General features: G+C 52.6%; 4 protein-coding genes across 5 annotated transcripts; 3 read left to right on the top strand and 1 right to left on the bottom strand.

The window, feature by feature from the left end:
* Positions 1 to 6: 6 nt before the first annotated feature.
* On the top strand, positions 7 to 1816 carry PV07_09246 (uncharacterized protein). Its single transcript, XM_016396480.1, has 3 exons — positions 7 to 349; positions 422 to 719; positions 778 to 1816. Exons 1-3 carry the CDS (start codon positions 20 to 22, stop codon positions 1497 to 1499), a joined length of 1350 nt encoding a protein of 449 aa, XP_016246336.1. The 5' UTR covers positions 7 to 19; the 3' UTR covers positions 1500 to 1816.
* Positions 1817 to 2173: 357 nt separating this feature from the next.
* PV07_09245 (uncharacterized protein) lies at positions 2174 to 4941 on the top strand. Its single transcript, XM_016396479.1, has 5 exons — positions 2174 to 2372; positions 2541 to 2602; positions 2895 to 3167; positions 3221 to 3687; positions 3738 to 4941. The coding sequence occupies exons 2-5, from the start codon at positions 2599 to 2601 to the stop codon at positions 4371 to 4373; spliced, it is 1380 nt and encodes a 459-aa protein (XP_016246335.1). The 5' UTR covers positions 2174 to 2372; positions 2541 to 2598; the 3' UTR covers positions 4374 to 4941.
* A 259-nt stretch (positions 4942 to 5200) lies between these two features.
* Positions 5201 to 7079, top strand: PV07_09244. Of its 2 annotated transcripts, XM_016396478.1 has the most exons (3): positions 5201 to 5577; positions 5656 to 5894; positions 5952 to 7079. In XM_016396478.1, the coding sequence occupies exons 1-3, from the start codon at positions 5507 to 5509 to the stop codon at positions 6500 to 6502; spliced, it is 861 nt and encodes a 286-aa protein (XP_016246334.1). In that variant the 5' UTR covers positions 5201 to 5506; the 3' UTR covers positions 6503 to 7079. The 2 variants fall into 2 exon arrangements, with proteins under 2 accessions (XP_016246334.1, XP_016246333.1); XM_016396477.1 differs by having other exon boundaries at positions 5656 to 7079.
* A 489-nt stretch (positions 7080 to 7568) lies between these two features.
* PV07_09243 (uncharacterized protein) lies at positions 7569 to 12358 on the bottom strand. The gene has a single exon (XM_016396476.1). It carries the CDS (start codon positions 11986 to 11988, stop codon positions 8083 to 8085), a length of 3906 nt encoding a protein of 1301 aa, XP_016246332.1. The 5' UTR covers positions 11989 to 12358; the 3' UTR covers positions 7569 to 8082.
* Between the last annotated feature and the right edge of the window lie 1058 nt (positions 12359 to 13416).

Below are 13416 nucleotides of genomic sequence, written 5' to 3'. Positions count from 1 at the left end.
GAGACCGCCAAACTTTTTGATGAGAGAGGGCCTTGCGCTGATCTCGTTGCGGCGAACAACTCGTTTCCTCCTCCTGTTCAGTCACCTTAATTCCAACAGCCCGTTTTCTTCACCTGCGACTGTGTATTCAAGGGGCCCAGAGCCCTCCATGAGCCTAACTTCACGCCTGTCCAATTGGTTCTTTTCAGACAGCTCTGTCGGAAACACTGCTGTTGATGCACAGCACAATGGCTATTCGGAACCGGACTTTGGTCTCGACGGCACACGACAGAATAAGCGGCCTCGAACAATGGAGAGATTGGAGGAGGCGGAAGCCGATTTGGAGCTGAAGAGGCCCCCATACATTCATGTATGTTACAAATACTCAACACCTCCCCCCCCCCCACTTAGGCAGACCATTTTTGCTGATGGAGAATGACAGTCGATGCTGGCTGGAGGAATAGGCGGCACGAGCGGCGATATTCTGATGCATTCTCTGGACACTGTGAAGACGAGACAACAAGGCGACCCTCATTTCCCCCCGAAATACACCTCATTGTCCGATTCCTACCTCAAGATATTCCGGCAAGAAGGAGTGAGAAGAGGACTCTATGGAGGCTTTACGGCAGCTATGTTGGGGTCTTTCCCAGGCACGGTTATATTCTTTGGGTCCTATGAATATTGCAAGCGACACATGCTGGATCGTGGTATCAATCCATCCATATCATATCTCGCAAGTGGTAAGCGCACCCTCCTCGCCTTCCGTTTCGCTGCGCACGTGCTTACATGCCACCCTAGGTTTCCTTGCCGACCTTGCGGCATCCATTGTGTACGTTCCGTCCGAAGTGCTGAAGACACGATTGCAGCTCCAAGGTCGGTATAACAACCCTTTTTTCAATTCCGGATATAACTACAAGTCAACCTGGGATGCAGCCCGGACAATAGCTAGGACGGAAGGATTTGGGGCATTGTATTCCGGATATAAAGCCACCATCGTCCGGGACCTACCGTTTTCAGCACTGCAGTTTGCATTTTACGAGCAGGAACGCAGGTTTGCTCAGAATTGGATGGAAACCCAAGACATCGGGCTGGGCCTGGAAATCTTCACCGCAGCCTCGGCGGGTGGTGCTGCGGGAGTCATAACCTGCCCACTCGATGTGGTGAAGACTAGGACTCAGACTCAGATCAACCCCAATGGTGCGAAGAACAGCCAGGCTTCACATCTGGAAAAGACAGTCAAGAGCAGCCAGAAGCCATGCACCAAAAGACAGCCGCAGACAAGATTGATCCATTCAGGACCTCGAACGGTCCCCCATTCCACTCCTACACTCGACACGTCCTCTGTGATGGAAGGGCTGCACTTGATATACAAGACCGAGGGTATTGCCGGCATGTTTCGTGGGGTAGGACCCAGGTTTGTGTGGACGAGTGTTCAGAGTGGGACGATGCTTGTCCTGTACCAGTATTTGTTGAAGCAAATGGAGCGGCTTCAGTCTCAAGAAGGAGCGGGAGTGATTTGAAGATGCCTTTGTGCAGATCGTTTGTGATTATACAGCGCCATGATTCCCTGGCAGAGAAGATGGATGGGTGGATGGTCGGATTGAATATCTGGCATTTGCAGGCGTTGAGATATAACGTGCCACAGCCACTATACCGGGCTTGGATGGCCGGGAATACCCCCCCTTTGAAGGTATAGAAAAGAGGATGGAAGATAGATTGTACACTAACGAAGTCACATTTCAACTCTATGCCGTGGGCGGGGATGTAGAGACGGATATGGGAATACCGAGTACTGCGGACGGAATAACAAATAATGGTTGTCGCGAGGCGCCTTGCCCCGACTTACTACTACTCACCTAGCACCAAGGTATGGCCCTCCATGCAGCCTTTCAAACTGGTGACACCAGACCCAGGCTGGGGAAGATCCAGGGGTAGGGACAATCAGCAGGGCTAGCCACCAATGGGGGGGCCCGGCGTAGGGACTGGGCTGCTAAATGTTCCGGGGCCTTGTTGCTGATCTCCAATCAAAGCCGCGCCAGGCTCCTTCCGTGGCCGCCCCAAGACGGAGCTTGGCATGCTTCTCCACTACGGCCGCTGCAGCCACTGGCGCTGGTGGTGCCCCCATTGCCCAAGCCTCGAACAGCCCGACAGGCGATGGCAGTCGTGTCTCCTTTTTTCCCACCTGTCCTTGTCCCCTGGTTCACGGTTTCCACCTGGAATTGATTGAGAGGCCACACTCGCTGCAGTCCAACTTCACACGACGTTTCTATCTCTTCCTTCTCGTGCCCCCATCCTTTTGGCTTCTTTTTTCTTATTCTTGCGCATCAGATTCACCTTCTTACGCTCGCTTGGAACCCGCCACGGACATTTCAGTAGAGTCTGCTATTGATCAGGTAAGTGTCGCGCTCTCTTTTTTTATGTACCCCGAATTCTTCACGGCCCTCAAATTCCCCTGGGCGCAGGCAACCCACCGTGACTTGATGCATCCAAGGTCCCCCCCCAATATCGCGGCTGTTTTCCCTTTCTATCTTGGGCGCGTGCTGACAGAATTTCCCTGGCAGTTCTCTTTGTTCAGTTGTGCTCCGTGTCGCCTGCACAATCCACGTCCTCTGACCAAAAATGGGTGAGCATTCGTCACTCTCCTGATTCTTCCACTTTCACGCCCACATCTTTCATCGACACCTTCCTTCCGCCCTCCCATAACACACCTTCTGTCAAGTGCGCCTCTGCTGCTACGATAGGAAGAGCAAGTGGAATGGAAATGGACGTCAAGAGCAATCTTGGTCCAAGCGCGGCCCCCAACATTCCTGGATATCATACCCCCCAAGGAGATGGAGAAGACACCTCTCTTGACACTCCAAATACACCTGATGAGATGCAGTCTGCCAATATGACTGACTTGAATCAAAATCCAGCTGCCGTTGCAAATGGCGTCCGGTCTTCCCCTTCTCCCAACATTCCCAATGGCAAACCTGCATCTCCTTTTGTGAAGGAGAGCAATCCGATGGGAGCCAATGCCGCTCAGACCGTCAGCTCCAAAGATCCGAAGGCTGCGGCAGCGGCAGCAAATGACATGCGAAACGTGGTCAGAAGAAAGTTGACAGGCTATGTTGGGTTTGCAAACTTGCCAAATCAATGGCACCGCAAGAGTGTGAGGAAGGGCTTCAATTTCAACGTAATGGTTGTGGGTAAGTACTTTGAGCATTCCATACACCAACTTCTCTATACTCACGACCCGCAGGCGAATCGGGACTGGGTAAATCGACCTTGGTCAACACTTTGTTCAACACTTCTCTTTATCCTCCGCGTGAACGTAAAGGCCCCAGCTTGGACATCATCCCAAAGACTGTCTCCATTCAGTCCATCAGTGCCGACATTGAAGAGAACGGGGTTCGTCTACGTTTGACTGTGGTAGACACCCCTGGCTTCGGAGATTTCGTCAACAACGATGACTCGTGGAGACCGATTGTTGAGAACATTGAGCAGCGATTTGATGCCTATCTCGAGGCCGAGAACAAGGTTAATCGCATGAACATTGTGGACAACAGAGTCCATGCCTGCGTCTACTTCATTCAGCCCACCGGCCACTCGCTGAAGCCTCTGGACATTGAAGTCATGCGACGCCTCCATACCAAAGTCAACCTTATTCCGGTCATCGCAAAAGCCGATACCTTGACGGATGAGGAAGTCGCAGCGTTCAAGCAAAGAGTTAGTGCCCATAACTAGGAGAATCGAGATTCGCATGCTGACCCAAACAGATTCTTGCCGACATCCAACACCACTCCATCCAAATCTTCGAAGGCCCACGCTATGAACTCGATGACGAGGAGACCATTGCCGAGAACCAGGAGATCATGTCGAAAGTGCCCTTTGCGGTCGTTGGTGCCAACTACGAGGTTACCAATCCCGAAGGTCGCAAAGTGCGCGGTCGACGCTATCCTTGGGGCATAATCGAGGTGGACAATGAAGAACACTGTGACTTTGTCAAGTTGCGACAGATGTTGATCCGAACACACATGGAAGAACTCAAGGAGCACACTAACAATGCACTCTACGAGAACTACCGGTCGGACAAACTGATCCAGATGGGCGTGTCGCAAGACCCTAGTGTGTTCAAGGAGGTCAATCCGGCAGTGAAGCAAGAAGAGGAGAGAACGCTTCACGAACAGAAGCTCGCCAAGATGGAAGCCGAAATGAAGATGGTGTTCCAGCAAAAGGTACAGGAGAAGGAGAGCAAACTGCAACAAAGTGAGGAGGAATTGTTCGCCCGCCACCGTGAAATGAAGGAACAACTGGAACGACAGCGAGCGGAGCTCGAGGAGAAGAAGGCACGGATCGAGCAGGGCCGGCCAATTGAGAAAGAAGGCAAGCGGAAGGGATTCTCGCTCCGATAGACGTCGCCAGCGATGTCGCGGTCATCTCATCCAGCTCAGCCTTCTTTTTCCTAGCGTTTCCAGTTCCACTCAGCGACGAAAACGATGACGGTGATATCCTCGATTCCGACCAACCTTCTTTCTTTTTTTCGAGAACGACTTGTTTGGTATTTGTTCTCCAGCAAGCAACAGACTGGGGCTGTTGTGGCGTTCTAATCAAAACATACCCGTGCAGAAGAAGCTGTGGGAGGAGATGGGAGGGCGAGAACATCCTGGATTGTGCTTAATACAAGGGATCGATTGCAGCACAGCGTCCAGGACCCAAGATGGACAGACAATCCCCAATTTGGTTGGGCTGAATGGAGGGATAGGGGCCCTTCATCTACCCAACAATCATGTATATTTCCTTAGCACCTTCGTGTCTTGTTTGGGAACGGAGAGATAGTTGAGCGGGAGGGGAAGTCATAGGGTTTCTTCGCCAGCTGGGACGACTTTCTTCAATTTCATTCTTTCCAACTACCAACTGGCGAGCTTCCTCTGTACCTATGTAGTTGTGTGCTAGCTCCAGCAGAAAAGTGTTGATTTGAAGACCACCGTGGAGTCGATGTATACCACTAGGGAGGTGTGCGTTTTCGGTAAGGCCCATGGGCTGGGCACAGAGTGTCACAGCACTCGGAGTGTAGCTCGGTAGGTCCGTAGGGAGGGGTCGGTATGGTGATGGATGGCTGGATTGCCGATGGCACCAGTCGCACGCAGTGGTGCAACTGTGGTTGAGGTGGTGTGGGTGTGGCGCTTGCAGCTTGCGAGGTTCGGGCTTGACATCATTTGCAAAACCCACAAACCCAAAAAGCGCCCACAAGGCAGCGGCTCCAAGCAGAAGCCACCTCTGCTACACATCGAGTCTACATCCTCGCCTACATCCTCGCCAACTTCCTGCTCTCTCAATCGACCCTCCTACCGTCCACAGCCGCCTTCTACCCCCCCGTGTCGCCCTCCCCTCCGAGTGCCTTTCTCTTTTCCAGCTGCTCCTCCTCCCAGTCCTTCCTCCCTGCAGCTCGGTCCCTCTGAGCGACACATCACCTACGAGTCCTGCTTCCCGGTAGCTTGACCGCCCCTCTATCAGCTGGATTTTGAGTTTGCAAAGATTGGACAATATGGCACCCCCACCTCCTGCTGATGCCTCCTTGGGTGAGCGCCTGGCAAAGGTCGCTACAACACTTCAATTGTGAGAATACCCTGGAGCTTCACTTTCGGAGCGAAGAAAGAGGAGGCTTGTGAGTTTGTGCTAACACTTGCTGTCCAGCGCCTGGTTTTGCGGCCACTTTACCCTCCTTCTGTCGGTCATCCGATACAGCCTCTCCTACCTCACTTTCAACTACTACTCCAGATGGGCGCAGGTCACATATCGCCTAGCTTTCATCTCAGCGGTTGCCACCTACGGTATTGTGGTTTTCAAGGCTTATCGTGCTCGTGTGAAGCCTGGCGCCAAGATCGGCTCGACGGTCTACCTCTTGCTCTCGGATGAGAATGTGCAATATCTGCGTGAGTTGGTCCTCGGGGACAAGCTGATCAATCACGAGTCTAATGTGATATGCACAGTCATAAGCTTGGTCTGGTTGTTCGCGAGGCAGGTGCCATTGGCCCTACTCCCTTTCACAGTCTATTCGGTCTTCCACGTTGCGACCTACACTCGCACGGTCATTATCCCCACCTTTCAGCCGCCCAAAGCCGCTCCATCAAGCACGCCTACTTCACCAAGTGCCTCCAAGGCCTCTCAGTCTCCTCTCGCCAACTCCATCGGCCGGTTTGTCAAAGAATACTACGACGGCTCCATGATGTTGGTCGCATTGCTTGAGATTCTCCTCTGGTTCCGCCTGTTCTTGTCCGCCTTGACGTTCAGCAAGGGCTCTTGGATTCTGTTGAGCATCTACGCTGTATTTTTGAGGGCAAGATACTCTCAAAGCCAGTTTGTGCAGGGAGCTTTCCTTCAGATGGGGGCCAGAATCGACCAGCAAGTCCAGAATCCCAACGTTCCTCCCGCGCTTCGACAAGCCTGGGAAACTGTCAAGGGACTCCTGCGCCAGACAGTCGAGGCTACCAACGTGCACAAGTACATGGGAGGTCAGACGCCTCAAAAGAAGCCTCAATAGCGCAGACGAAGAACTTTGCGAGACGCCAAGCCGATTTAACTCAACTTCGATAACCTAGGTGTTGGGGGCGGAGAGTCAGTGGTCATTGTATATGCTCTGGGCATTGCAGAGACATCGAGAGTGTGGATGGGACGGAACTCCTACATCGGAATCCCTGAATTTGTCGTGACTTACTCCGAGGCCTCTGTCAATTGGTAACTGGCTTCTGGAAAGGAATGATAGAAGGGATTTGAAAGATAAACCTCCGCCGCAAAGGGGGTCAGGATGGGATAGTATGACGTGCAGGAGGTATCATGGTGGAGAGATGTGTGGAGAGGGCGCGAAGAGGTGCAGTAGAGCCAGGAGACAAGTCAAAGACGACTTGACTCAAGGTATTATGTAGTATCTGCCTTGGCTGGCACTGCTGCCCGGGTGGAGGAGTGGTTTTCCTTCCTTGTTCTTTGTTCTATCCAGGGCTATGGGTAAAAGGCATGATATGTAGCTAGGCTAGATCCAGACGGGTGTGAGGCGTTGGGTCCATATGAGCACCAAACGTTTGTCGCTTTGTCTCTTGGTTATGGTTATCCCTTTCCTCTTGTCCCCAAGTATCCGCGTTTGTATTGTCTTCAACAGTCCAGCTGACATGCACTGAGCCGGAGCGCAGAACACATGCAATATGGAGGGGGGAAACCGGATGATGGACTGGACCAAGCAGACGCAAACTCAGACCCTCTTTTTAAAAGGGACGGCCATCCTCCCTCCCTCCCGCTCTTCTTTCTACACATCCCCCTCTCGTATGAGGCGGCGGTGCCTTCTTTTCCTCCGCTGCTCCTTCGATTTCTTCGCTCTCGGCGGATCGATGAAATCGAGCGATGGATCGATTGAGAGCGACTCCACGGCTTGGGTGGCCGATCGAATTCGCGATGGGCCGCCCCGATCGATGCTGTGGAATTTCAACATATATGGCGTATATGGCATACATAACATAACATACATTACATAAATACATACACACATATATACAGAGGTACCTACCGAACCTAGGTAGGCAGTGTGGGTGGGTGAGCGGCTCGCTCCAATGGTAGAAAAAGGTGCTGGTACATGGGTACATAGGTATCTAAGGTAGGTATCTTGGTAGGTGGTGACCATACTCCCCACCGCTGCCATCCCGCTGCCATCCCGCTGCCACCTGCCGCCAATAGTAGTGCCAGGTCTGGTTCCCCTGCTATACAATGCGGTTCGAAGCTGTGTCTTGCGACGCAAGCTCTCGGCCCAAAAAAGAATCGGCAAGTAGCAACTATCGAATACCACTCTGCCCGCCAGCCACATATCCACTCCCGCTCAAGTACACACCTAGCCGTCCATGTAGGCATCTAGCGATACTTTATCCCGTTGTTTTGCAAAAGTGCGAAGCTTGGAGAGTACAGCGCGTTCCGGTTCCTTAGGCAGTCCTGCCGTTCTCTTGGCGTGTGAACTGAACGAGTTGCACAACAGGATGTCCTGCGCCAGTGAGGAGGTCGCGTATTTTGGAGACGTGACAGGGCAAAGAGCGAGGATGGAACGAGGGAGGAGTGAAGAAAGAGGCGCGACAACGGCTCCCATCAGTCATCGTCTTCTGCTTCGGCGTCTTCGTCTTCGCCCTCGTCCTCGTCCTCGTCTTCATCCTCATCCTCATCCTCGTCGGCTAGATCAACCTCGGCGTCGGGGTCTCCGTCATCGTCCTCGTCTTCATCCTCGGACTCGTCTTCCTCATCCGGGACGGCGTCTTCATCATTGGGATCATCCCCGTCTTCTTCTGCATCCTCTTCCTCTTCTTCGCTCTCTTCTTCGTCTGTAGCTATCGATGCCTCCGGCTCGTCTTCCTCCTCGTCACCGCTCGATGACGACGACCGCTCCTGTTCCTCTTCATCTTCTTCGTCCTCCGCTTTACTTTCCATTTGTGCTGCATCCTCGTCTTCCTCAGCAGGTGCATCGTCCTGGTCGTCGTTCGTGACTGACACGTCTGATGTCAGTATAGTCATTGTCGAAAGCCCACTTCGTCGCCCGCTCCGCCTGACAGGCGTTCCGGGTCCTTTCGGAGATACACTTCCGGCGCTGGCAACACTGCTGCCGTTGGCAGAAAGTGCTGGTCCCGACAAACTCAACCCGGCGTGGTTGTTGTTATTGGCGTTTCTGGGTGAGCTCCTTACTGCCACGGCCGAAGCGGCGGCGGTTAATGCAGGGAATTCCCCGTCTTTCGTCTTTGGCGTGCTTGCAGACCCAAAGGCAGTGGCGGCGCTGCGTTTCTTCGTGCTCCTTTGTCGAAGCATCGATGGTGGGATTGGCGGATCGATTTGGAAACGTGTAGGTGGGATCGAATGTTGGCGAAAGGCAAGGGCATAGCCTGAGAGTAGAGCCTCTGCTTCCTTTCCCTCCTTAGCCATCCCGTTTGGCTCTTGCTGCTCTCCGGTTGCTTGATGGTGGTCCCCGTTACCGCCACTCTCCTTATCTTCAGTCTCGCCTTGAAGGTGAGAATTGCCCTCCTTCAGAGAATCGCCATTGACAAGTCCATTGACCTTGATCTCCGGACGAGTAGTAGCCAAAGACATTGCATCAGCACCGCTGAGCGCCGCCGTCGAAGGGGGACCAGGCGCCACGTGTCCTTGTGCGTCAACGAGAGAAGGGTCCTTGATATCCATGTCCTCTTCCTGCAACCCAACCGATTCTGGCCGAGACATCGCTCTTGTAGACTTTGATTTTGATCGTCGTGAAAGCCGTTCCACATCCACCTCAGTCTCTGGCAAATCGCCGCCAGCAATGGACTTGGCAGCGTTCGACATCATCACGTCGCTGTCCACATCTACCTCCCTGCCCACTTCTTCGTCTTCTTCGTCTCCGTCCTCCTCATCCCGGGGAGCCAGCGCTTGCAGTGGCTGCCCATCTAACGTGGCCTGATCGCTCCGCCCCATAATGTAGGGTGTCCACATCAAATTGTCCGGCTTCAACTTTCGATGTTTCTTTACCTCATAATCGTCCACAATCCTCTGGTACAACTTCCTGTCATACCTGACTGCATAGGTTTTTGTCAATGGATCTTTGGTAAATGCGTAGAGGCGTTCGAGGGAATGAATCACATCGTCAGCTGTCATGCCCGTTCGAGCCATCAGGATCTTTGTGGAGAATGGTTTGAGGCCTAGATCGAGTAGATGGCGCGAGATGGTGAGGTCCCAGTACGAACGGTAGGCTGTAAGACCCATGTCTGAGAGAGGTTTCTCGGGAGATCCCTCTTTGCCTTCGATTTTGGTGAGAAGGTATGAGAAGTCGATCAGAAAGGTTGCGTAACCCTTGCGTTGATGGATGGGCATCACCAAGATGCAACTGACGTTGTTCTGACTTGCAGGCCGCTTCTCCTTGCTGAAATATCCGACGAAATGATATCCCAACTCATCGTACTCCGTCAGGATGTAGAACAAGAAGGGTTCCACGTCATAGTACAGCGTCTTTGATCCGAGAAACATCTTCGCCATCAGGCACAAGCACTGGCAATATTCCGTCTTTTTCCTTCCATCGACTTCCCAGACAGACACCGTGCCATCACGATATATCTCGTCTCCTGGCGGGTGTTTCGCTGGACATTTCAGTTTATGCCTGTACGCCACGAATTCAGATGGTAGGTATTTCAAGCAGAATTCACAAATAAACAACCGGGTTTCGTGTGAATATTCTTCCGGATAAGGGGCAGCATAGAAGGTGTCGATCACATGTTTTCCAAACTGAATGCATTTGATCTTGCTCGGCGGCCCAGAGACTGTGGACCTACTGGGTTTCGTGGTAGAGGTCGAAGCTGCAGTAGCATCCCCTGCTCCACCGTTGATCTCCGCCTCGGCTGCCGCAGATGCTCTGCGGCGTTCTTCTTCTGCTTCTTTTCTTGCGATCTCGAAAATCTCGCGGTCTCGGAGTTGAGGCAGTGAACGACTCGTATCTGCATCCGCTTCGGGGAGGATGCCGCCGTACGGTTTGGCGTTGAGCTCGGCTTCTCGGTCGATAAAAGCTGAAGGGAAGATGAGGTGTTGTGTTGGCAGAGCAGGGAATTTGGGAACGGGAGGTTGGTAGATTGGTGGCGGCGGTATTTTCGGAGGCTTCTTCGGCTGAGATCGTCTCTCTCTTCTCCTGCCGGGACGAGGAGGCTTACTCAAGATCGCTTCGATCTTGGGTTGTTCTAGACGAAAAGCAAGGATGAACTTGTGAGGCGGCGGCTTGTTGAACGGTCGATGCTGCAATATTCGCGCGGTGGGTTTTGTGATCTTCATTTGACTTGATCTCCTCGTCGCGTGCGCGATCGCTGCTTTCTTTTCTGCCAGCTCTTTGCTTGTCGCCGCCGCCGCCAATGCTCGATCGGTTGCTTTTCGTCGTCTCTTCTCGACGGGCGCAGGCTCCTGAGTTGGCGATTTCCTTTTCCTCAGAGCTCGCCCTCCGTCGTCACCGTCCCCAATCACCGGTTGCGCAAAGATCGAATGGGAATACGGCTTTTGCAAGCCCCGCGTCACAGGTAACAAGTCTCTAACCAGTCGGGGCGCCGAATTCTTGGATCGTGTGCTTCGAGCCTTGGGTGACTCTGATTGCACGGGTTTGTCAACAGGACACTGCGGACATCGCCAAGGAGATGGCTCGCCTTCACGTAGTGAGTCGTGTTCTCGAGCGCATTTCTGGTGTGCTCGGTTGTCGCAGGCAGAGCAACTCAAATTCAACTCGCCATCCTCGCCTTCGGCGGTTACGGTCTGGTTGCAAAACACACAGTCTTGTTTTGAGTCGACAGCCTCGCTCGTGTTGTCTTCTTCGCTGGATTCCGATTCCGACTGCGATTCCGACTCCGTGCCAGATTCAGAGCCAGAAGCTGACTCTGATGCTGATGCTGATGCTGATGCTGATGTTGATGTTGATGATTCTTCACCTTCTTCCTGGCTGCTTTCCGAGTCTTCTTCGCTATCGTCCCTTGTTGTTCCACTCTTTGTTTCTTCCTGATCTTGTTCTTCCGCATCTTCTCCGTCTACAGCTTCTTTGTCACCTGTAGCTTCCTCCTCTTCGCTTTCATCGTCCTCTGCACCCTCTTGGCCTTGTCCGCCCTCATCGTCAGCTGCAGTGTCTTTATCCTCATCCTCTTCGGCCTCGTCTTCCGCGTCGGCGTCAGTCATAGTGACATCTTCCTTCGAGTCGGTTTGCGGAGCGGACGTGGAGGCAGCATCGGCCTCGATCTTGCCTTCATTGTCGCTAAGGCTCTCTTCTGCTGATCTTTGTAGCTGTTCGCCTAGGGCACTATCTCCTGAACTGGGAATGTGCAGGTTAACTTGTTCTGCCACCACTGTCCTCTTTTGGTCCTCATTTGAAGCATTTTGCTCTCCCTCTGACGCCTCTCCAGCATGCTCGGGAGACCCGTCTGCTGAAAGTTGTGCGGGTGACTGTTCATCGTCGGGCGTCTTCTGGTCGGTGCCAATTAGCTGGTCCAGCTCTTCGGAGGTTAGAGGCGGCATGGAAGCAGTCAGGGATTGTAGTATGTATTGCGGTCCTTGCCTATGTCGGTCCCAAAGGGAGAATGACCATCACGCGAGACAGGTATTGTTATTCTTTGTCGTCGCCAATGTCGCTTTGCTATCTCTTTCATTCACGCCACTGAAACCGCAATGCGACCCAGCATTTTTGATTTCTTGAGCAAAATCGGCACTTGGGCGCAAGCAGTTATTCTGAGAATGGAGGGGCGCCTGGTCGCTCAATATTTGTTCGACGCGTTAGGTTGAGCGCAACAGCGTAGAGGGCTTCGAATGGTCGCCTTGATCGGGTTTCGAGATAGTTGTTACACGTCAAATGGACGCTTTCAACAGTGTTACCATAATTTGAGGCTCGTTCTGGACTCTGATGAGTCGCGCTGCAATGCCCGACCACAATCAACCCTCATCGACAAAGTCTGTTAAAGCAGCGCAAGTTATGACCGGATATGGTAAAGCGCATCGATACGTTCTTTCGACCTGCGCCCACCCTCAGCTTCCCGCAGCAATTGTCACGACACAGAGTAAAGATACACGCTCGCCGACACCCTGAACAGCTTCGCTTACGACGTTTTGTGACTGTGAACCCTGCATCTCCCTTCCTCGACCTTGGCAGTTGTCAATCTACTGTCCCGTAGTTGACGGGATAGCTCTTCGCCATGGGGGTACCTTTCGAAGCTCTTCTGCCGTATGCGATCATGGTTGGCATGTTCGGTGTTACAGTACTGCATTCTCATCCATGAACAAGAACCTTTCATACTGACCAATTCAATAGGGTGCTGGTCTCGCTTCGATCCGGTACTACGCAAACGACTTCAAGCAACCGAGAAGACAATTAGATGTGTGGGATAGGCAAAGTGGGTGCACGAAAGAAGCAAGGCCACAGTCACATTGCTCACTGTTACAGTGATGGAAAGAGATCACCGATTGACTGGGAAAATAAGAGGACAGTCAGATGCCGTGGCGGCCCCAGTCGGCTTCGAAGGTTCGCCATATTCTGGTTCCCATCTTGCGGGACAGATGCTAACGAACATATATAGTAAACAGCAGATGGAAGGTTAGTGAAGCAGTGGTAGGAAGATTACTCGATGTCACTGACTCCTTCTCTAGGCCGAGCCTCGCATTACTTGAGACTTCGAGACAAATCGTTCATATTGGGTTCCTATGGAAACAGGCATTGTACATATTACGCCTATCGGTCAGCACGGCTATGCATGACGAAAGTCAAGCTTGTTTGCAACTAGCTGCTTGCTTCCAACGCAACATGTCCAAGATCTGATGCAATCAGACAGCGACGAATGCACAAAAAATGGCCATCCTCAAAATCCTTCTCTTTGCTCTCCCAATCCTTTTTCGTGGTGGCTAGCATTTGCATGTTTCTTCTGCTCTGTTTCACTGATCTCCTGTATGGGATCG

The sequence above is a fragment of the Cladophialophora immunda genome (assembly GCF_000835495.1).
Source record: "Cladophialophora immunda strain CBS 83496 unplaced genomic scaffold supercont1.5, whole genome shotgun sequence".
NCBI lineage: Eukaryota > Fungi > Ascomycota > Eurotiomycetes > Chaetothyriales > Herpotrichiellaceae > Cladophialophora > Cladophialophora immunda.
The sequence above is the reverse complement of the archived record's forward strand: the minus strand, read 5'-3'. Positions and strand labels throughout refer to the sequence as shown.